Here is a 24,331-nt window from a genome sequence, read left to right as displayed (position 1 = left end):
TTGATTGGACTTGATTTCATTGCTCCAGAGATAATCCTCAAGGCCTTTGATTGAATTAAATCCAATTTCTTAAAAGCAAATGAACTTCCTGGAGCTAACAAAAAAGTTCCATAATCAATGACACTCCTTATAAGACCATTATAAGCAAGTTTTAGTGAAACGGGATGTGCTCCCCACCAAACTCCAGCAAGGCACCTAAGAATGTTGAGGTTACGCTCACATTTCGTAGAAATATAATTACAGTGGGACAGACCTGTTAATTTATTATCTAGCACGATACCTAAAAATTTAATTTCAGTCTTTATAGGAATGTATGAGTTATCATAAAGCACCTTAATTTGTTGCGGTGATCTCATTCTTGAAAACAAAACTACACTACTCTTGGTTACAGAAAGATTAAGACCATTTGCATCTAACCACGTTTTTAACAAATCTAATGAATCAGATAATTTGGCAGAAGCAGATTCTATGGACTTCGCAATAAAATATAATAAAAGATCATCAGCATATTGTAAAATTTTGACGGATTTATCAAGGAATAATTCTAGATCGTATGTGTATATGTTAAATAAGATTGGACTGAGAACAGATCCTTGTGGAAGGCCTTTCCATACTGTTCTAGATAATTTGGTATCTTCATCTAAATTCATATATATTGTTCTTTCTGATAAAATATTAATAATGAAATTAGAAAGCATTACCGGTACATTTAGAGCTTGTAATTTAGTTTTTAAAATAGAAATTATTACATTATCATAGGCAGAATTTATATCTAAAAAGGCTGAGAGGATTGACAAATTTTGTGAGAAAGCTATATGAATATCTGAAATAAGAATGCTCACATTATCTAAGGTGCTCTTACCTTTCCTAAAACCAAACTGGTTCAGGGATAGTAAGTTATTACTTTCTAAAAACCATTCTAGACGGTTTTTCACTAAATGTTCAGCTAGCTTTAGTAAGACAGAGGAAAGTGCAACAGGACGGTATGAAGATGGTTCAGAAGGTGGTTTATGAGGCTTTAGAAATGGTATAATAATCTGAGACTTCCATGAAGTAGGTATATTTCCCGAAATAATTACGGAATTAATTATATTTAAAAAGTAAATTAATGTCGCATCGCTAGCATTTTTAAAAAAGGAATACGGTATACCGTCTTCTTCCGGTGCAGAGTCTTTAATACAAGCTAGAACACCTTTAAGTTCTACAAGAGTAAAAGGAGACTCAAGTTCGGATAATTCGTCAGAGACGGATAGAGAAATATTGTAAAGGCATTCCGGCACATAACTAGGAGCAAGGCGATCTAAAAATTTATTCGCTAAAGTTAAATCGAGTGCAGAACGTGATGTATGATCACTAAAGGCAGATCTGAATCTTTTAATATTATTCCAAACGACTGATGAATTAACTTCTGGACAGATAGAAGAACAAAATCTTCTCCAACCTTCCAATTTCTTTTTTTTCAGTAGTTTTCGAGTAGAACGTGAAACTGCGGTGTAAATTTCAAAATTTTCTGATGTCATGTAATTATTATAATTTTTTTCAGCCTCTTTACGATTTTTAATTGCTTCCGTACAATCTTTGTCCCACCAAGGTGGGGAGGGTATTTTCCCTGAAGCACTATTTTTAACAGGAAATAATAAATCAGCAACCTCCTTCATATTAATTATCAAGTCATTACAACATTGATGTTCATTTCCATGATAAACAATAGGTAACTCCGATATTTTATTATCTAAATATTGTTTGTAAATATTCCAGTCTACATTTGATAAATTATATTTAAGTCGAGGACCACTCTTTCGACTTGAGGGAATGGAAATTGGAAAAGAAAGAATGAGGGGAAAGTGATCGCTTCCGAAGGTAGAGGAATGAGGATACCACGACAGTGAAGAAGCTAAATCAGAAGAGCATATTGAAATATCAGGAGCACTAAACCCTTCATTCGGTGCAGTTCTACGTGTCGGTACATCTGAGTTAATAATACATAAGTTGTAAGTGTCAATTATCGTCAGGAGTTTTCCACCATAAAAATTAGAAGTAGAACTGCCCCACGATTGGTGCTGAGCATTAAAATCGCCCATTACGAGAAAAGGTTTAGGTAAAATTGAAAATAATTGTTCTAGTTGTGAATATATTTGGCATGTAGGATCAGGAATATATAAAGTAACAAAACAGATACCATTTATAATTATAGCAGCTGCATTAATGCCGCTATATACAGGAAGCGAAAAAGAAGAAAAAAGAAGGGAGTTTTTGACCAATATGGCAACACCGCCATATCCGTCAGCTCTATCATCACGGAGACTTGTAAAGCCTGAAATCTTAAAAGGATATCCTGGCTTTAACCAAGTCTCTTGTAGAGCTATTATAAAAGGATTATATTTATTAATCAAATAAAATAAGTCTGATTTCTTATTTGTTATGCTACGACAGTTCCACTGAATTATTTGGACTTTGTAATCCATTGTGAGAAGTTAATAATTGAGAAAATACATTGTAAATGGCATCGTTGGACGGTGATAAAGTTGTTTGTATCATTTTTGATTGCGATAACACTTTAATAAGCATGAGAATAATATCAATGATGGATTGATTATTGTCAATATTATTTGATGATAATGCACAACCATTAGAGGGAGCAGGAATATTATATTCCTTAACTATGGCTTCATGGGCAGAACGATCATATCCTTGTTGTATTTTTTGAGGAGAGCGTGGTTTAAGTGTAACTGTTTTTTTATATGATGATTGTATATGTGGTAATGATGATTTCTCTTTAAGGAAAGAAGATTGAAAATGAGATTTATTGGAAGGAGATGATGATGTTAATACATCTGAATATAGTTTAGAAGTTGGAGGATGAAATTTTGATGCTTCAGCATAAGAAACACAACTATGGGCCATTGTTTCTTTAATGGCTTTCTGACGTGCATATTCAGGACATTTTTTACTAATTGCTGAATGAGAACTATTACACAAGATACAAGAAACATTTTCCTCATCTACTTCACATTTATCACCTGTATGATTTTGCCTGCATTTATAACACCGAGGATTTGAACGACACTGCATCTTGACATGTCCGAACCTACAGCAGTTATAGCATTGGATAGTAGGGTAAATGTACAAATCTACAGTTAATGATGTGTAAAACATAAATACTCTTTTTGGCAATATTTGTCCATCAAAAGTAATAACAATGGTTTCAGTATTAATAAAACTTGGTTGTCCTTCATTAATTGTCTTTTTCTTTATTCTTCTGGTTTTTAGAATTTTCCCACAACCTATCGGTACTGATATATTTTGGATTACTTCCTCTTCTGTCCAATCTTTAGGAATACCCCTCACAATTCCCATACGGGTTACATGGAAAGAAGGTATAAATGCCTTAAAATTATGTGTTTCTAAGTGACTATTATTTAAAAATGCATTTGCATTTTCAAAATTTGAGAAAGAAAGCGATAAACGGTTTCTTCCTATTCTTTTGAGGCTACCATTCACTATATTATTTATCTTATTAGTGTGTAAAAAGCGACCAAATGCAATAGGATGTAATGTAGTGTTATCATTAGGATGTGTTTCATTTTTTTGTACATGAACGACATAAGGTGCTATATCCTCGGCATTGTACAAAGTTCTGCTTAAAGTACTGGGTGGAGAAGCAGGTTTAACAGACTCGGTATTGTTTACAACTGGTATTGATACTTGAGTTTGATTCTCATCTTCAATACATTGACAATCACTATCTTTAATTTTAGATTCAAGACCCTTGGTGTGCCTCCTTCGTTTTTTATTGCAATGTTTGCAAATGCGACGTTCACCACGTACTCGCTTACGTTTAGAACTTGCAACGCTAGAACCATCTGTGTCCATACTAGATTCACCCAATATATCAAAACTATTATTGAATGGAATAGTTATATTTGCAGACACCTGGGGGGTTGTCCCCCCAGGGTCTATAGGTGGATCCATAATGTTAATATAGGTAATTTACTTACCAATATTTACAGCAACAAACACTATTACTACAAAATATACAATTAAATATACAATCTAATACACAATATATAAAAAAGACTAATCCTTATATAAATAAAAATAAAATTAATTTAAAGAAGATCAAAAAACACTCCCGCTTTTTTAAACGTTTCCCGCGCTTTTTCTATATACGGGTTTTAAAGGGAATCTGTGCCGGGGTTGCTAGTTGCGATTTTTTATTTTGACCTAAATGCCAACTTCGAAATTGGATCGATTTACACCACGTTTAGCCACGAATCGATTATGTTATTTTATATTTAAATTATTCGAACTTGCTCTGTGTTTTATTACAATCAAATCTAATCTGTGGCTTTAAGTTTTGCCAAGTTCTGCGAAACGAAAAGGTTTTAGGTTTTGCTTTTTAATTCTTCTAGTTTATCCTTTACAATGACAGCCTTTGAGGAATTCGGTGTGCTACCCGAGTTGGGGAAAGCTATTGAAGAAATGGATTGGAATTTGCCGACTGACGTTCAAGCCGAAGCTATCCCACTCATTTTAGGTGGCGGAGATGTTCTTATGGCAGCTGAAACCGGCAGCGGAAAGACTGGTGCTTTCTGTTTACCGATATTACAGATCGTTTGGGAGACATTGAAGGATATACAGGAAGGGAAGACTGGTAGAGTAATAGCGCAAACTTCTTCTGAATGGACTATGTCATTTTTTGACCGGACTGATGCTTTGGCAGTCACCCCTGATGGGACAAGGTGCCAATCTCGTGACCAGCAGGGTTGGCACGGGTGTAGAGCTACGAAAGGTGTACATACAAAAGGAAGTTATTATTATGAAGCTACTGTTACTGATGAAGGATTGTGTCGAGTCGGCTGGTCCACACAAGCAGTATGGTTTACCTTTTTTTTTATTAGAGACTATAATATATTCTTTTAATATAATAATTTATTAAGCAATATTTTCTCGCTTGTTGGATTTACAGAATTATACATTCTGTATTTTTATACATTATACAGAATGTATAATATGTACCTATTATAAGTCTGCTCAATAATATCCTGTGTAAATGACACATAAATATATTATTTTTATTATTAAATAAAAATAATATATTTATGAATGAAGATAATAAGTTGATAATATTGATATAGTGATGTCTACTGAACATATTCCTCTAGAAGTTTTACTTTATAAAGACTACAAAATAATTTTAGAACTTATTAATGAAAAAATGTAAAGATTATCTTTATTGTGGTCATAGTTTGATTCCTTCAAGCCTTAGCTTAGTAAAGGATATTATATAAAACAAACTTGATAAATGTTTGTGTTTTAGGCAAGACTAGATCTTGGCACTGATAGGTTGGGCTTTGGTTTTGGTGGCACTGGCAAGAAGTCCAATGCAAAACAGTTTGATGACTATGGCTCTGCTTATGGCAAGAATGATGTGATTGGTATGTACTTTCTGCTATATTTCTAGTCTTAAACACTTATTTAAGTGTTTTATGACAAAAACATGTCTTTCATTTTTTTATGTCTATATAGAAGAAAGTTTGTATTATTAAAATTAAAAGTGTATAAATTAATACATTTTGATATAATAATGGTTAAATTTTTTTATTAATGGATAATAATGGAACTGTAATCCCGCCTGCACTATCAGTATACAATAGCAGGGCACCAGTGAGGGATGAATGGTGAGAATGAAAAGTCAGGTCAGTTAGCCTATCATGACAAATTCAACAATAAATTAGTCACAATGGTTTCCAGGGGAAACCGCATGGAGGTTGACCTGATGATTGATAGCAATGGGAACTAAAACCTACATTACTAACAATCCCTTGCTCCATAATGGTTAGATTTCAAATAAATATTATAACAACAACTATACAATATTTAATCACTTAGCCAAAGTTTGATACAGGGTTTATGGGACAGGTTGGCAAAAATTGAAACAGTGAATTCAGACTATTATTCTGAGTTGAAAACCAGTCGAAACTATCCAAAAAATCAAACCTTTTTCTTGTTTTTTTTTTTTTATTTTCATTTAAAATAATGTAATTTATTATTTTATGTCATAATATAAAGAAATAATAATATACCGCGACGCATGTAATAAGTGTGATAAGGTCAACACAGCGAGCAAAAACTACCTACAGAGAAGTGTCACTGACCATTCAATATCTATGTATCCAGCGTCATCTGGATAGTAAAATTTTAAATAGATTGATATGATGTCAAATCTAAGAATCCGTAATTATATGGCTGTAGTGCATTTCCAGTGGGAAAATAATCTGCCATCTGATCCCAACCATTCATCTGAATTAGCTGTTTGTTTTGGCCAACCTATCCTTTCCACCCTTTATAGGCAATCTTTTAAATGAATTGTAGGAACACCATTTATGTTTTAATCATAAATAGAAATTCAAATATAACCATTACCTCATAATTTTCAGGTTGTCTATTAAATTTGAATCAAGGTGAAATCAGATACACTAAGAATGGAGAAGATCTAGGAGTAGCATTCAAACTTGATCAATCACGAAAATCAGACTGTTACTTCCCTGCAGTTGTACTCAAAAATGCTGAGATGAGTTTTAATTTTGGTGCTATGCCTTTTAAAGTATGTTTTATTTTTGTTGTAATCATTGAATATTATTAATTAATCTTTAAAAATATTACAATTAGTCTAAAGTAATGTTATGTAAACAAAATACTAGCACTGTTGCAGTAACATAAACTGTACTCAGGACCAATTGACTCTTATTTTCAGGGCCTTTCTCTTTATAATTTTTTGTAGTATTATCTACAATGTTATATTATTATATAACAGATATGTATGTATGTATATTATTAACAGCAATATTTTTCTTAAATAACAATTTTTGCTATTTGTAGTTTTCACCACCAAAGGATTATGTGGCAGTCAATCAAGCACCCAAAGAATTTGTGAAGAACAATGTAGTGTCAGCTACTGCTATTGCAGAGAGCAAACCTGTTAATAATGCACCACAAGCCATTATAATTGAGGTAACTATTTAATTTTTTAACATTGAATTTTATTACAAGAATTACAAAGCATGAAGATAAAATTACAGTCAAATGATGTTATTTTCTATATTGAGTTATGTTGCTATTGTTTTGTTAGGAATAGGTTTAGGATCAATATACACATTTATCAAGAAGCTCTGTATATAACTATAAATTAGAAAGAATTATTCTATATTGCCTATAATTATAGATTTGAATTATTTTTGTAGTAAAACTATGTATATTCATTGGACTAGAAATATTTTTAAATATTTAATATTATTTTTCATCATATCTGTCAGATTTACGTTTAAGGTTACATTAATTATTTAATGTATCCAGGATGAAAACAGAAAGAGTACCACTCCTATATAAATAGTTACAATAATGCTATTTATTTCAGCCATCTCGTGAATTAGCAGAACAAACATGCACACAAATAACAAAATTTAGGAAATACTTAGAGAACCCTAGAGTACGAGAACTTCTTGTAGTGGGTGGGATTAATGTCAAAGACCAAATCAACCAACTTAATGCAGGAGTGGACATCGTAGTGGGGACACCAGGCCGTCTTGAAGATCTTATCCAAGGAGGTACTATAAAATTTTGCATATTTACTTAAGTATTTATAGATTTCTTTTTGCATGTTCAACCCTTATCCTGTATTGATTTAGGGCTATAAGGAGTGCTTGGCACTAGAACAAGAAAATCAGAGATTTTTGCAATCAGGTGAATATGGGCTTGTGAAATCTTTTTTCATTATGGATTTTGTTTTAAAAAATTGTTTAACATGATATACAAATATTTTCTAATAGAATAGACACATACTTATCATACTAAGAAAGAGTTGACTCTCACACTATACCATTTAGTCACATAGTAATGCAATTAGGTAAAAAATAGATAAAAGGGTTCATTGTCAATATTCAGCTAATTAATAAATAAGTTATAATTTATTTATTAATTATTATAAATAATTAATAATAAGACAAAGGAAATGCTTAATGGATATTTTGCATTCCACCACAATTTAGAAAACACTGTAATTTCTCTCTCATAGTTTGAAATGGTTGCAAATAAATTTTATTTTACTTTGTTAAGTGCAATAACAATCTCGGCCAGATGACAAGCTAAGGAAATGGGAAATTTATTAATAAATCATATTTTTCAGGTTATTTAGCATTGACACACTGTCGATTTTTTGTACTGGATGAAGCTGACGGCCTGCTAAAAGCGGGCTACGGCGAGCTGATTGAACGACTCCACCGCCAAATTCCAAAGATAACGTCCGACGGCCGCCGACTACAGATGGTAGTCTGTTCCGCGACTCTTCACGCCTTTGAAGTGAAAAAAATGGCGGTATGTTATCTTACATATTTTTTGGAGAGTTGTGAAAATTTTATGTTTGGCCTCAATCAATAATAGTCATTAGATAAGCCTAATAATGCCTCATGACCAAACAAAAAATGTCTATAAATTTTATGATTTCAATTTATAATTAAGTCTTTAATGCAAATAATAAAATGCGGCTTTAATAAACTTAATAATTATTTTATTACTTACTATGTCGAGGAGTTTTTTTTTTTTTTGTTAGACAAAAAATGGACTTCAATCGTGACAAATGTGTGGGATTTTGATTAAATTTCTATGGGACCAATTTGTAAGTATATCCTTTCATATGAAAAAGAATTTTCCAAATTGGTTTAGAACTGATGGAGTTATGAGGAAGCAAACAAAAAAATACAACCAAATCTTCTTTTTAAGTGTATTGAAAGTACTACTAGTATTTTGTATTCTTTCATTGATTGCAAATTGTATTGATTTTATAGGAGAAACTAATGCATTTCCCCACGTGGGTGGATCTGAAGGGCGAAGATGCTGTTCCTGAGACAGTACATCATGTCGTCGCGTTGATCGATCCCCAGAAGGATCGCCTTTGGGAGACATTGCGAAAGTAATTTTTTCTATTAAAATTGTTACTAATAGCAATCTTTTTAATAGCATACACAATATATATTGCTCATAGTAATTAATTATATGTTTGTAATGTATGAATATATTAAGTATTAGTTTATATTTCTTTAATTCTTCAATGTTCCGCCTATCAATTGGGGTTCTCTACCAGTCAACCATCGGTTGAACCCCATCCGGTGTTAAGTATGTCAAATGTACATATATTCACACATTATATTAAAGTTTAAATAAAGAAGTAATAAATTTGTCGTAATTAATTTAAAATTTTAATTTAATGACCTGTGTAATCGAGTGACATTTAGTCTGCGGACAAAATTTTCACTGGAATTAATTGCCGATATAAATTTTATTCCGACTATTACAGAACCACTTAAACTGCGTGATGCAATGCACATTTCATAAAGATACGGTTTCATAAAGGTAATTTTTGACAATTGACAAAATGTCTAGCTAGAATGTGCAGGTTTTAAGAGATAGAAATCCTGTAATATAATTGTTCAGTTCAATTACATATGTTTTTTTCTTCATATACACAGGCACGTGCAAACCGACAGCGTGCACGCCAATGACAACATTCGCAGTGGAAACACGACGCCAGAAACATTGTCAGAAGCTGTGAAAATATTGAAGGGAGAGTATTGCCTCCGTGCCATTAAGGAACACAAAATGGACAGGTAACTTACAAAATAATTCAAATATAATGATTATAAAAAGACTATAAAAATATTTGTAAACTTATGTTAAATTTTAACAATATCTATATGTAATTGTATATATATACGCACATATATACATTGTTTATATATATATATATATATATAAACAATGTATATGAAAAAAAAATACACAAGAAAATACATTTAAATATAAGTCACAATAATGTACATACAGGTAACATATACGAGCATATATACATTACACTTATGCAAAAAGACAATAACTCAGTATGCCTGCTCAAGGAGCATATCACTGATTTTGAGTTACTACTTAAGGACATTGTAAGCGAGGACACATACAACTAAAACCGTCGCGTTTGTTTGTAAATTATGTATATAATAATATAGATAATAAAGTAAAACTAATAATATATTGAAAAAAATTGTTAAATAACATTATAGTAAATATTAGCCTAGTCGAAACAAGAAGCTGAAACGGGCTAGTAAACCTTAATAGCAGATAAGATTTCCTATGCTGATATTTTAGTGTATAGTAATGCATTTTTAAATTTCAATATGAAACTTTAATCTTTTTTTACTCGGTTGCGTAGTTTCAGACGTTATTAACCATTATGTAGACTTAGTATATCGTGCTATATATTTTATAATCTAAGCTGTTGGCTATCCCCTGTGTGCATTTGAAACTAGTACGTACAGCTAAGATGTGAATACAAGTCATGTTGGAGACATGACTTGATTCAACGCTAATTTTTCAAATTAATATTTAACAATAATGTTCACAGAGCGATTATATTCTGCCGGACAAAATTGGACTGTGACAACATGGAGCGTTACTTAAAATCGTACGGCAACGAGTTTACCTGCGTGTGTCTGCACGGTGACCGTAAGCCGGCCGAACGGAAGGCGAACCTCGAAAAATTCAAGCAGGGTCAAGTGAAGTTCCTTATCTGCACAGACGTTGCTGCTAGGGGCATCGATATATCTGGATTGCCTTTTAGTAAGTTCTTTGATATCCTTGGTAATATTATATGTAAATCTTAAAGTGAGTTAGTTGTTACCTCTTGAAGCATTAACGGCTTAACTAATTACTATAAAATTAGATATATATCAGATGGAGAAAAATATAGCCTACTAAAGAATCTCAGTCAGTGAATATATCCCAATCATATGCACGAAGTTTCTGGTAAAAACATTTAACTTTTTTTATACTGCAATGATGGCAAAAAAGTATACTGCCCATCTGATAGTAAATGGGATTACCATAGCTCCTATAGTACCTATGGATATTTGTAACACCAGGGATGTCACGCGCACATTGCCGACTACATAATGTTACAGGAAATGGTTTTGATATAAATCATAAAAAAATATTACCTGATATGTAATGCTTGACAATATTTTTCCCCTCTTTACAGTGATCAATGTAACTCTGCCTGATGAGAAATCGAATTACGTGCACAGAATCGGTCGTGTCGGTCGTGCTGAACGTATGGGTCTCGCCATCAGTCTAGTGTCCACAGTACCAGAGAAGGTAAATGTATTCTATAATAAGTTTCTTCTTAATGGACCATAATGCAATGGTAACCACGTTTATGGTATCAATTAAGTATAATATGCACTCATTATTTTTAATTATACTTTTGCCCGCTATTTCGAACGCGGTAATTTCTGAAGAAGGAACATCAATGAAAGAAACTTCTTCATGATAAAGATTTTAAGTTAGACTTTCAGAAACACATCTGTGAAAACTGCATCTAATTTGGTGTAGTAATTTAGTGTGATGCCGGTACAAACATACAGACAAATAAAATTTCTAAAATTATCGTTTTGACTTTTACTAACCTTATTAAGATCCCTCATATATTTTTTCTTTAATATCTTCCATGTACAGACATTCGTGAGTGCAGTGTAAACAGTGTATTTTAATAGCTGGTTCATATTTTTCATTATTATTTTTATACTTACAGGTATGGTACCACGGTGAATGGTGTTCATCGCGAGGCCGCAACTGCTGGAACACTAATTTGATTGACGATAGGCCCAAAGGCTGCTGTATGTGGTACAATGAGCCACAGGTAAATTTATAACAAAAAAAAAATCTAAGCTTAAATCTATTTTTGAAACATGCAAAACGCTGTCGCATTACTTTAGTAAGTCTATTAAAATAGACTTTTTTAATAGGTAAAAATACAAAGTTTAATTAAAATTATCACACACTTCAACTACTAAAATAAAAAAAATCATTAACTCTCACTCAATGCAATTGGTATATTTATATTAATTATGAAAGTACAACAACCCTCTTTTATTACTTTATTATTTTTTCTACTAAGGTTTTTTTTTAATGCGACTTCAAGCGGCCGACAAGCTGACAGCCTTTCCTATTAAAATAGATTATATAACTATTTTGACACCACTGTTTTCGTTTCGGATAAATGTTCAATTTTATAAATAGTATCAGTGGGTTTCCATAGGTATATCTTATCCAATTAATTCTCTATAGTATTTTAATGCTATTTATCTTCGCCACTATAGTGTTTTTAATATTTCAACAGTATTTAGCGGACATTGAGGATCACTTGAATATCACTATTCAACAAGTAGAAAGTGACTTAAAAGTCCCCTGTAATGAATTTGATGGAAAAGTTGTTTATGGACAGAAGAGGAAACAAGTCGGAACTGGATATCAGGTATGTGTTAATACTGGCAAAATATGATTTAACAACAATTTTTGGCTAATTTTAATAGCTTAGTATATTAGCTGATATATATTGCTGTGACAGAGGAACGGACAAAGCACCACCAAATTCCTTGAAAATCTTAAATATTTGTATTAAACAATAATTTTCTTATTCATAAAAACGTCAAACGATCCATGAGAGATAAATCTATCATAGGCAAAACAGAACCTAAAAAGGAAATCATAAATCTATTTTAGCAATTGAACTGTTTTGTCTCTTGCTTTTGTGCTAAATTCCTAATTTGAAAGTGACAAAACAGTGTAATAGTTAAAGTAGGTAATATCTAAAGTGAATGTACAAAAGCTTATAAATAATAATAATAAAACTTTCCTAGGTTTTAGTTTTTATGAATAAGGGGAAAATATTTATTTCTATTTGAGAATGAAATGCAAGGTATTACCAAAATTGTTTTTTTTTTTTTTCAGGATCATGTATCTCAAATGGCTCCAGTAGTGCGCTCATTGAAAGAGTTGGAATCTCAAGCCCAGCTATACTATTTCAAAATGCATCATAATGTTACTATTGCGTAGATGTTCATGATTGCGCAAATGTCATCATCTTACCTCCCTCCTTATACTTCGTACTGTATTTGAAAATGCTTACTAATTATTTAATGTAATAACTTAATAAATATTTAATATTCTTTATTAGTTTTTTTTTTTTTTATTTTATTAAAGAATGAATAAAATATATTTAAACTTTATTTGCTATTGCACAACCTACTAATCTTATTATTGAGAGATTAAATGGAATTTGATACATAAGTAGATCATAATTGACATAAATTAACAAATAGGGCATTTTTATTTAAATTTATGTGGCAACAGCTAGTATTGAGATTGATTATATTTGGACGGCGGAATAAATTTAGATCAAATTTTCATATTTAACGTCATTCAGGTGAGCAAAACCGCGGGACAGTTAAACTAAAAATTAAATTGTGTCTGTATGACGTCATCGATTTTCTATTAATATAACGATGAATACGACAAATCCATTTCGACGTATAATGAGAATGGAATGTTTTTTTAATGGGTGAAAATGAATTGTAACCCTGCGCTATCAGTATACGCTGACGGGGCACCAGTGAGGGATGATAGGTGAGGATGAAAGTAGGTTAGTTGGCCCATCGTAAAGAATTCAAATATTTCAAATGGAATGGAAATGTATCAGTTAGACCCCGTTACTAACAATCCCTTTCCCCCCTACAACGGAATCATGTAAATATTCAAACAAATGTTCAAAGTTCATTGATTATATTTCACTCAATTTTTATTCTACTGATTATTTATTATTGAGGGCAGTGCGTGGCAGCCCGCCATTTGGAAATAAATTATTAAGTCTCATAACACCGCTATGTAGGAAAATAGCCATTAAAATACTGTATTACAAATATTTACGATCGACTGCGGCACATTGTTATTTTACAATAATGTATGAAGTATAAAGACATACTGTATGGTAATTTTACAAAAATATTGTTCTGGACTACATATTAAAAAAACTAAATTTTCTAGTACAATATCAAATAAAAAAAAACGTACACTAAAGTTTAACAGAACTAAAATAAATAATCTTTCTAATAAATTCTCTAGCAAAATTTCATTCAATATTATTTCATGGAAAGTTTAATATATTAATACAGATCGTATTCATAAAACTGTGTTATATATATGTAGTTAATGTGCTCGCTTTGGTCAATCGACTCAAAACGGTTTACAATCTCAAATAAAGTTAACTATCTTACTCTAAAATAATAATTATCACTTGTAAGCCCTCATTCACACGGTCTTTTTAATCACGTCACGAGTACCTACTTATAAAGAATTAGACACAATATTAAAATATTTATGCGAACTTATTTAACTAATATAATTGTAAGTAAACTATGACTGTACATGGGAGATGATATTAAAAAAAACTGATACAGATCTTAAAAAGGATAATAAATGTCAAAACAATATTTTTTATTAGAAAGTCTGTGTTTGTTCCGGTATAACGCAAAAACTACCGCACCAAATTTGATGTAGTTTTTGATATTTTTATACAGTAATATAACTAGTCTATTTGTTTACTTTTCCCTATTTCTGAAAGTCACGTGTACAAAGTAACGGACAAAATCTAGTGCTCTATAAGAGAAAACTAGCATTGCAAATTTTACCATGAAGGTTTCTTCCTTTCCTGTGGGTGTCGTAAAAGGCGACTAAGGGAACATAATGATTGAGGGATAGGCAGCAGTGTCCTTCTTAAAACATCTCTAAAAGCCTAACTTCGGTTGGCAACCCGCCTGCCAAGCTTGGTAACTATTGGCAAAACTCCCCATAAGGAAAAGCTTTTGTTCAACAGTGGACGGTTAAAGGCCGAAATGATGATGATGAATTCATTCACGTAAAAAATATTTACGCGAATATGCCAAATAATTTACAATGGTACAAAAGTCTATAGAAAATAACCATGCTGTAAAAATTTTGAAATGTTTGCGTCCAGTGAAATTCGTGGTACTCGGAGTAAAATAACACTCGTGTGAATAAAGGCTTACTAATAACTAAACACGTAAATAATCAATGATATTGGTTCGCGTGACCCTTACATTTCTTTTTAATTATTATTATTACTCTAATGCTGTCATCCAAAGGATAATGTCATTTTTACCACAATAAGAACTGACGATAGAAATACATCTAATTTCTATCTTCAATTAACAATACCAAGTAGATGAAGCCTCAAAAAATATTTATTAAATAAGATTTTAATTGTTATAACTAGAAAATCCTATGACTGAATATTAAATAGGTACATAAACAAGTTAATACAGGAGAATTGAGAATCTCTTCCTCTTTAAAGTCACTCATAACAAGTAGGCATTATTCGGGATAAAGTTGAAACTTAGATTAAACAAAGTTTAATTAATCGCTTTGATCGAATATCTACTTAGTATTGTTGTTTCTATTAAGAAGTCTTTATTACGAAAAAATAATTTACAATAAATGAGAAAGTTTTTCAAATTGAAACACGCCAAATTCAGTATGTCATTTACCCAAACCCGTCAATTAAATTATTCTATATTATTATTTTAATATAACGTCATTAAAATAATAAACAAAAGTAAAATCAATACTAATTATTATTATTTCGAAACAAAATGCAAACTTATAGCATATGTATCTTGACGTACAAAAAACCCATGACATAATTAAACGATTAAAGAACGACATTGAAGATATAGCGCATTCAACCAAATTGTGCACATTTCATAAGTCATTTGATATTAACGAAACATTGTTCCAAATTATGAAAAAACAACATTTAGACACGTCTAGATTATATTTTCAGTGAGTATTCGACTCCAGCAATATTTTATCCTTACAATAACTTATTCATTTTTATTGGTAGCACTTCTGAATGTTAATTTTGTATGGGATTATGGATCTTGGGTTTTTTGTATATCTTTGATATGAATATATTAAATCTATTCAAGTTAAATTAATGTTGGAGATTTGGGTTAGATATTTGTACTTATGTACACGCAATAAACACGATATAGATATATGCCATGTAATTGAATTAGATTTTAGTGATGAAACAAAACATACAACAATGGAAATAACTATTATAGATTTAATTAGGTTAGGAAATCACGAAGAATTTTATATTAAAATACATTAATATTACAGGAATAGGAACTACATAAGCAATACTACATATTTAGCGAAATAATGTTGCTGGATTCTATAAAGTGGCATAGGTAAGTATCGAAGAAATAGATTATAATTAAAATAGTGAAATTATTTAAATTGATTTCATACTACTATGGTGGCAAAAAAGCTTTGGACACGACTCATATATGATTACCGTAGTTATATTGAGTACCAGGCTTTCTTAAGAATGTTCATGACAAAGTATGGTAACGTAGCAATTATCTGTCAGTTTTCAATATTTGTATATATTTTTATTATTAATAATCAGTATATTAATTACTTAAAAAGTTCTCTGCCAGCGAATTAAAACTTTAATCATGTAATAATATAATTAAGCTGTTATTATTAAATATTTGGTTTTAATGGTAAAAAAAAAGTATTTGAAAAATTCCGAAACAAAATATGAAGTAGGCGCAAATTATTAGTGGTACATTTATATGAAATGTATTCTATGATTAACGTAATAGTTCCCTATCAGATCACTTTTTAAATAATCAATCTTGGTGATTAATGAAAATTGACAAATAATTGTGACATTAACTAAGTGTAGCCAAGCTAAAGTTATGAAATAGGGCTCATAATACATTACCTAATCAATTAAATCAGAAAAAATCAAACTAATCAGAACATGTACAATGTATAACAATTGATGCATATCGCTAGATAAATGTATATAAATTAAAAATTTCATTATGTTACTTTCACATTTCATTATTAAAAAATATGTGAGAAAACGACAGAGATGCCATCCAATACGGATAAATCATTGTATTCTCCAACGCATTTAATAGAAAACCATTGAATCCAGCTACATTAAACTACATTAAGTAAAAATTTAAAAATCAAGTGCACGATCGGTACAATTATAACATTAATGTTACGCACTAGAGGGTCATCAGCCATGCAGTTACATTATTTATTTACTGAAACATTACACAATTAGAACTTATTTCTTAATTAAATTTTGAACTTGCCATATCTATGAGTAATAATAATAAATTCTCCTATCAAAATTATGCATTAACTAGTTGTTTACTTGTCTTCTCTGTGGATCTGTGGATGTATTTATAAATTTATTACGTAAACGCAACATTATTTACATAATATAAACCATGACTGACGCCTTCATAAATATTATATTAATTTATAACGTCAATTATAATTAATAATTACTCTTTTGGTGAACACTGCTAATCCCACCAGCTGCATTAGCTTACACTAGTATATATTATACTAATATACAAAAACGTTCTTAACAATTAAAATTCACTCTACTTTGAAATGTATCAAATTTTCATTTGTAGTATGTACTCGACCTAATCATTACGGGCCAGTACAGATGAGAGCCAAGTTTTGAAGTACATCAAAATGGAACACCTATACGTTTTCATACATTGTACAAACTCACGCGCCTAAGTTCCCGGAGATATCCTTTGTTTGCCCACACACTTTATAGGATTCATCATAGCAAAATATAGGATTGTTTGCATTATTTGTCAATTTTCAAAAATTATTTTTTTTTATTTCTGAATAATTATATTATTTATTTAGTGCTCTTATATTAGATGAATCTTAAATTGGAATTTCGTATTTTGATGTAAAAAAAATCTCATTAGCAAAATAAGTGGATGCAAAATTCTCGAGTTTCAAATTTATGTGAAAAATATTCTAAGATTGTCCAAAGTTAATGTATAATATATTGTAAGGCATACATTTACGTTATGCACAATACATAATTGAATTATTTGTCTTTAATAATGAATTATCATTGTTATTATTAGGTCGTAAACACACTACATTGTTCTAACAGTATTTCCTGGGATGCAGTCTATCACACATACGCTTATAGCCACTAATACAAGTCTCTGTGGACTCAAATGAAATGAATATTCAATACATATGCTAGGGCTCCAACAATCCAATACATATCATCCATAAAAAATATTTTTGGACGTATTAACCATTATAATTATTTTAGAAAGTTTGTAGTATTTATGCCCACCATTATTAATGTAATGTATTTTAAAATACCTTATTTATTTTTAGAAAATCTATAGAGCTACACACGAAATATATAATATTTTTGGCAATCCCTTGTTTCTGCCTCGATGGGAGACAGGTGTGACATATATATGTGTATAAGATTGATACTGTAAAGGATTTTTTTTAAATAAAAAGTGTTGCCCTGCATTTTGCATATTATGAATAAATAAATGATATTTTATATGAATGATAAATATTAATATATAGTGTCCGATTTGATCTAACTTCGGTGGGCAGTTTTTAGTCATTTTGATATATCTACGTCATTACGGCACGAGTATAATTATCATAGTTTTCATTAACACAATATTATTTTTCTTGTAATATTAAAAATTACAATCAGGCTTAAAGATACAAAATAAAATACATAAATATTATGTTGTTAACACGATGAGCAAATGTTACAACCTCGCGTCTTTCAAAATTACCTAAAATATATACTTAAATAATAAATACAAACTATTCGAGTTAATATCCTTACTAGGATTTGTCAATGGACTATTGTTATAGTTTTTGTTCACTTTTCAATGTCAATAAGATGTCCCATTAATACTATAAGAATATTTTCATACCCCTATATAGAGACAAATGAGATGTTTCAATCGTTTTTGGGTGCACCAAGATCATCAATATATTAGTCGAATAGATGGTCGTACTTCTTTATGGTTGTACATTCTTTGTACCATGTGATCAGCGTCTTTGACTTAGCCTTTAAGTTTATTTAACGGCCTTTTATTGTGCTTTGTATTATGATTACATCAAGCATATTTATATATCTTATTTCTCAGAATATTCTGATAAAATATTTTGTCTTTTCACATTAAATTGTATTAAAACTAACATTGTTTTAAAAACAATTGCTTCATCTCCTCGCTTTGGTCTCAACCAGTAATAATCTGATATTTATAATGATATTTATGATTATTAATAGTGATTTAACAGCAACAATGTACATAAGTTTATTACCAATAAACAGTGTTTTTAAAGGCTCATTATAAAAATCAAATTAAAACTTTTTCTTTTCACATTCGTATACCAATTTTTAGATATATGACTCACCAAGATAGTATTAAAATTCGTTATAATACTTGCCAGAATGGACTCATCAAGAAAGACCACAAAATAAAGACTTATATGTCGTATTATTTCAATCAGAAACCGCTTTGGTGAACGATATAAGTACAGCCACAAGCAAAAATATTAAATTATTTCCATTTTTTATTTTCCATATATATATATGGAAAATAAAAAAAGCGCTTAATATAGTATGTGACTGTACTAGACGTTTACCTCATTATTCTAATGAGGTAAACATTCTAGTTTTTACCTTATTAGGTTGTAATGAGGTAAAAACTAGAATGTTAATTGCTTTTATTACCTTATTTATTTATTTCGTCCAACAACTCTCACCCATTATAAGTGGCATAAGGCAGTATTTTCATTTAATGAACCATCCACCCTGTTTACATATCATACCTATATAGTGTTAGGCCACATGTCTCACTACTTAACAGTACACAATAAATGTCCAACCTCAAACAAAAATCATTTATAACAAACTTCATAGTAACTAAAACTAAATTAATAAATAATTATTATAAGTCTGATTGAGATGTTTGTAAGCGTACCTGAAACAATACATAAAAGTAATAACTTATTACATGTTGTCTCCCTTAGTTTCTCATAAATATTAAAATACTCACGAGAATTAAATCCACTCTAGTACACATACATACTACATGTCTAGATTTCCCTTATGGAAAAGTTATTGTTAATAATGGGGATTAGCAAACCCATAGTTAGCATTTTTTAGGTCAATATCGACATGGTTCCCTCTGGAAACCACTTTTATTGATATATTGTTGAATTTGTCACAATAAGCCAACTGACCTGCTTCATCCTTACCTATCATCACTTACTGGTGCTCCGTCAGTGTATACCGATAACGCAGACGGGATTACCATTCTACTATCATCCATTTAAAAAAAAAACTCCTTCCCTTTTCCTCTGTATATAATACGCGAGACCATGACATTTATAAAATTACTTTTTAATATACATTCGTAGAATAATTTCTTGATGTGTCTAGTGCTTAGATGTTTAACTCCCCTTTCTCCTTTTCGATGAATGCAATAATAGAAACGAGATATTTCATTGCTTTTTTTTTATACAACTTAAAATGGCAAACAAGCTGACGGCCCACCTGATGGAAAGTGGTAACCGTCGCCTATAGACATGAGCAGTACCATGGACATAACATAACTGTTTCGAAAATTATTGGCAAAGATCAAATTGGAAATCATGTTTACTCCTGAATTAAAGATTTTCGTAAATATCACTGATAGTTTAGACAGTGATACTGCTATAATCCAAATTTAGATTATCCTTGGACATAGTCATCCATATATTTCCATATTTTTACAACACAGAAAGGCTTTATTAAGAGGCTTTATTTTTAAATATTTTTAATTATTAATTGAAAGAGTAAATAGCAATATTAACCCAGGTCAGAGCGCGAGCCATGGGTGATGTTGTAGTGATTCTTTAGAGCGATCACCATAATCATAGGTGAGCTCTTCGCCGGGGATGATGTCATGCGCAGCCAGTAACACGAGTCGGGGTCCATCCACCCAGACTGCTTTTGTTAGGAGGTTTCCATTACGTGAGTGATTGACGAGACGCCCCAGTCGCCCGGATTCCGCTGTTGCATCGATACTGAAAAGAAAAAAGAAAATAATAAAAATTTGGAAATTCTTGTTATATATTTTTTAACACATCTTTTGTCTATTGTTTGTTCATCAGAGTACTTTGTACTTTGAAGTAAAGAACGAGAATTATTTTACATAAACATATTAATATTTATGTGGAATAGTATCCCTTCACAGCTAATGATGTATGAAAGAATGTGAATGAACGTTGACAAAGGTAATTTAAAATCTAAATACGGGACATGGGATATGTATATTATGTTGTACTAATTACAAAATTCTTTTTCTTTCTCTTTTAATTTTATGAGCTCCATTTTTAATTTTGACATTTAATAAAAACATCTATGAAATTTATACTCAGTAAAAGAAATATACACACTGCTAATTATATTTGAATTATCACGTTTATACCTTAAAGATAAAAAAATAGACATAATTATGTAATGTCATAATGTCAATGTTATAAAACTACCAGAAGTAAACTCACCAATACTGCTGATCTCCATGCCTAAAGTAATACATATAGCAGCCGGCGTTTGGGTCTTGGGCATACATGTGCTCACGCTCGCGGGCTTCCGCAACGCCGACCAGCTCGCCCGCGTACTCTACCACAAATTGTCCACGCCCGAACGGTCGCGTCGCGATCACGCCGCGTCCCTTTCCATCGAAGTACGCCACCTGTTCATTTATAAGGTTCATTGCTCTTTGATATTTAAGAATCTCCATTAATAAATTATGCATACTTTTTTTCTATTAAGTCCTTCACATGATTATGGTAACAAATTGATGAACAATAACTTAATTTACTAATATCTATGTTTTAATTATGTTTATCATCTATTCTTATAATGCAATATAACATTAAATTTATTATGCTTTTTTATTCTTTATATTTTGAATCTCCATAATGTTAAATAAAACAATAGTGTTCACTTACTTGTAAACCATCCTCTCTCTGTTCTCTCACAGCCCTCTCTAGATCCCTCATTTTTTCAGCCATAACACATTTGGAAGTTTTCCTTACGCTACGCCTAACTGGAAAGTATTCTGTCAACTTGTGATTATTGTTTCCATTTGCAACATTAGATTCTGCTTTAACAGTCTTTTCAATGGGTGGGGGGGAATGAGGAGGCTCCTCTTTAGGACTTTTGAGCTCTTCTTTAAAATATTCAGTCAGTTTATGACTTTCAGCAGTGCGGGCGGCAGCACGCGCCGCCCGGGATCTCGCCGTGTGTCCGTTTGTCATATTTGTAATACCGTTACTAGTTTTTAACGGCTTTGATTTCAATTCAACCTTCTTCAATGTCTCTTGCTTTATTTTAACGTTTTCAGTCTTTGGAGTTGTTACATTTATTATCCTAAAAATAAATTATAATACTGATAAAATATGCCACTTTATCTTACCAACAAAACAAACAATTATGTTAGAATATGCAATACAATTTAGCCTATAGCAAAAACCTATTAATGTTCTTTATTAAAGTTTAAAACAATTTTATAGTGGGTTGGACATAAGAGAATAATAAGTAGGGTGTTTAATGTTTGTGCCTTGAAATTCAGTGAAAGCATTCCTAAGTTTCACCTAGGCTCATGAAAAGAAATATGACTAATTTTTTCTACTTTCCATACTATAATGATTATTATGATTCATATAAATAATTTAAAAAAATATTATATTGCCTCATATATTTCTCAAGAAAAGTTTCATCAAAACTTCATAAACAAGCTTTGTATACAGTTTTTATTTACATACTAAATTGCTTAATCTAATTAGCATATAAAATAATAAAGCATAGATATTTAATTATAAATAAATATATAATAAATTGAATAATATACAGTAAACTTTTAAAAATGAAGTAATATTGTAAGTATATTATGTAAAATGATCTACTACATCTTATAATTTTGATTCATATATATATATATATATCATCTATTACAGATTAACAAATATTTACATATAAATTGTTTCATACAGTATATATATATATATATATAGCCTCAGTTACCTGCGCTTTCTATAGTTGCGCGTAGGTCTGGCAGGCTCTTCCTCACACAGTTCAATGCGGTGTGGAGTCTTCACACCCTCTTGGCCTGCCATGAAGCTATTGGCTGAAACCAGATTTTACCATAATATTGAATTATATTGATAAAAAAAAACTTTACACTTGCTAGACTAGCAAAAAATATAGATCATTCTGGGAGATAACACATTATATTATGGTATGAATTATTCCCAAAGAGGGTTGACGTCAGGCAATTGGCCGATCGTAAAACTAAAAAACCAATCTTTTTGTAATATGGATAAAATCACATTACGCCGACCCCAAATGATTGGGATAAGGGTAGGAAGATAATGAATATGGTATGAATTATTTATATTTATTCTAAATTGACTTACTGTTTCTTACTTCATTAGCATAAAAATATTATTATTGGGTATTTTAAACCATGAACAATTAATCTGTAAATATTACATATATATATAAGAAAAAGATTTAAAATATATATTATTTTATATAGTAATAACAGATACCAATACCAGTCAATATAAATTTTAGGTATTAAAATATCAAACAAATAGTTTTAATTTCTTTGGAAAAATAGAATAGCATAACTGAGTATTTTCTAATTATTGATGAGCAATCATAAGCAAACATATGCAACGCGGTCTTTAGGCTCATATTAATATTGAAAATATTCACAAAAGATACCGCGAAGTCGCAAACAAAGAATCGTGTTAATCAACAGTTACGACACTATAAATGTAGATTATACTAACCTCGAACCATTTCAACTTGAACTTGTTATTCACTAGATTAAGATTACAGGAGAACACCATCGAAAAAACAAAATAAGACACAAAGCCAGGCTCAAATTACCAATGTTTGGTAATAGACCTTGTCATATTAGGATCGCAGCAAATATCATGTGATTCGTTGCGTTGTTGTCAGGAACCCAACATGTTTTGTTCTTTAGATACCTTAGAAAAGAATAAAATGACTGGCTAATGCATTGATTACAAAGTAAAAAGTTAAAAAACAGCAAAAATATACTTAAATATCCAGAAATGTCATGAGTGATTGATAATGACATAAAATGGACGCTTTACTTTTTTTTTTATTTCTTCTATCATTGCCATTGGTGGTAAAATTTAAATATCAACCAATGAATTTGACTCAATTCTTAGCATAGATAAAAGAGCTATAGCAGCAAATATTACAGTAGTAACATCGGAGTTAATTCTTAGGGCCGTTTCTGTAAGGGTATATAAAATAAGTATAATATCCATGTTTAAAATTAAAATAAAATTATTGTGGCCTATTACTGGCTATCATAATACGCCTTTTATATTTTTATATTGATTTTCTATTGTTCTTTTGTTTTTACAATTCTATCATTAGTCTTTATGTTTTCCTACCGATGAAGACGTGATAAAAGAGAACTACAATATTAAGCATTTTTATTATCAA

The 24,331-nt window shown here is 30.7% G+C and overlaps 2 protein-coding genes across 2 annotated transcripts; one reads left to right on the top strand and one right to left on the bottom strand.

Annotated features, from left to right (window-relative positions):
• The first annotated feature begins 4,271 nt into the window (after positions 1-4,271).
• LOC113514966 (ATP-dependent RNA helicase Ddx1) lies at positions 4,272-13,053 on the top strand. The gene is made up of 13 exons (XM_026899066.3): positions 4,272-4,875; positions 5,321-5,438; positions 6,441-6,607; positions 6,883-7,014; positions 7,418-7,607; positions 8,186-8,373; positions 8,844-8,968; positions 9,525-9,662; positions 10,448-10,662; positions 11,081-11,196; positions 11,633-11,740; positions 12,221-12,355; positions 12,832-13,053. Exons 1-13 carry the CDS (start codon positions 4,426-4,428, stop codon positions 12,934-12,936), a joined length of 2,187 nt encoding a protein of 728 aa, XP_026754867.1. The 5' UTR covers positions 4,272-4,425; the 3' UTR covers positions 12,937-13,053.
• A 592-nt stretch (positions 13,054-13,645) lies between these two features.
• Positions 13,646-23,971, bottom strand: LOC113515025 (histone-lysine N-methyltransferase PR-Set7). Its single transcript, XM_026899149.3, has 6 exons — positions 23,641-23,971; positions 22,868-22,970; positions 21,793-22,213; positions 21,343-21,533; positions 20,650-20,862; positions 13,646-19,775 (listed from the first exon to the last, which is right to left on the bottom strand). Exons 1-5 carry the CDS (start codon positions 23,648-23,650, stop codon positions 20,655-20,657), a joined length of 933 nt encoding a protein of 310 aa, XP_026754950.1. The 5' UTR covers positions 23,651-23,971; the 3' UTR covers positions 13,646-19,775; positions 20,650-20,654.
• Positions 23,972-24,331: the final 360 nt, after the last annotated feature.

Source organism: Galleria mellonella, unplaced genomic scaffold (assembly GCF_026898425.1).
Source record: "Galleria mellonella isolate WM207_F2 unplaced genomic scaffold, CSIRO_AGI_GalMel_v1 utg312, whole genome shotgun sequence".
NCBI classification, from domain to species: domain Eukaryota; kingdom Metazoa; phylum Arthropoda; class Insecta; order Lepidoptera; family Pyralidae; genus Galleria; species Galleria mellonella.
The sequence above is the reverse complement of the archived record's forward strand: the minus strand, read 5'-3'. Positions and strand labels throughout refer to the sequence as shown.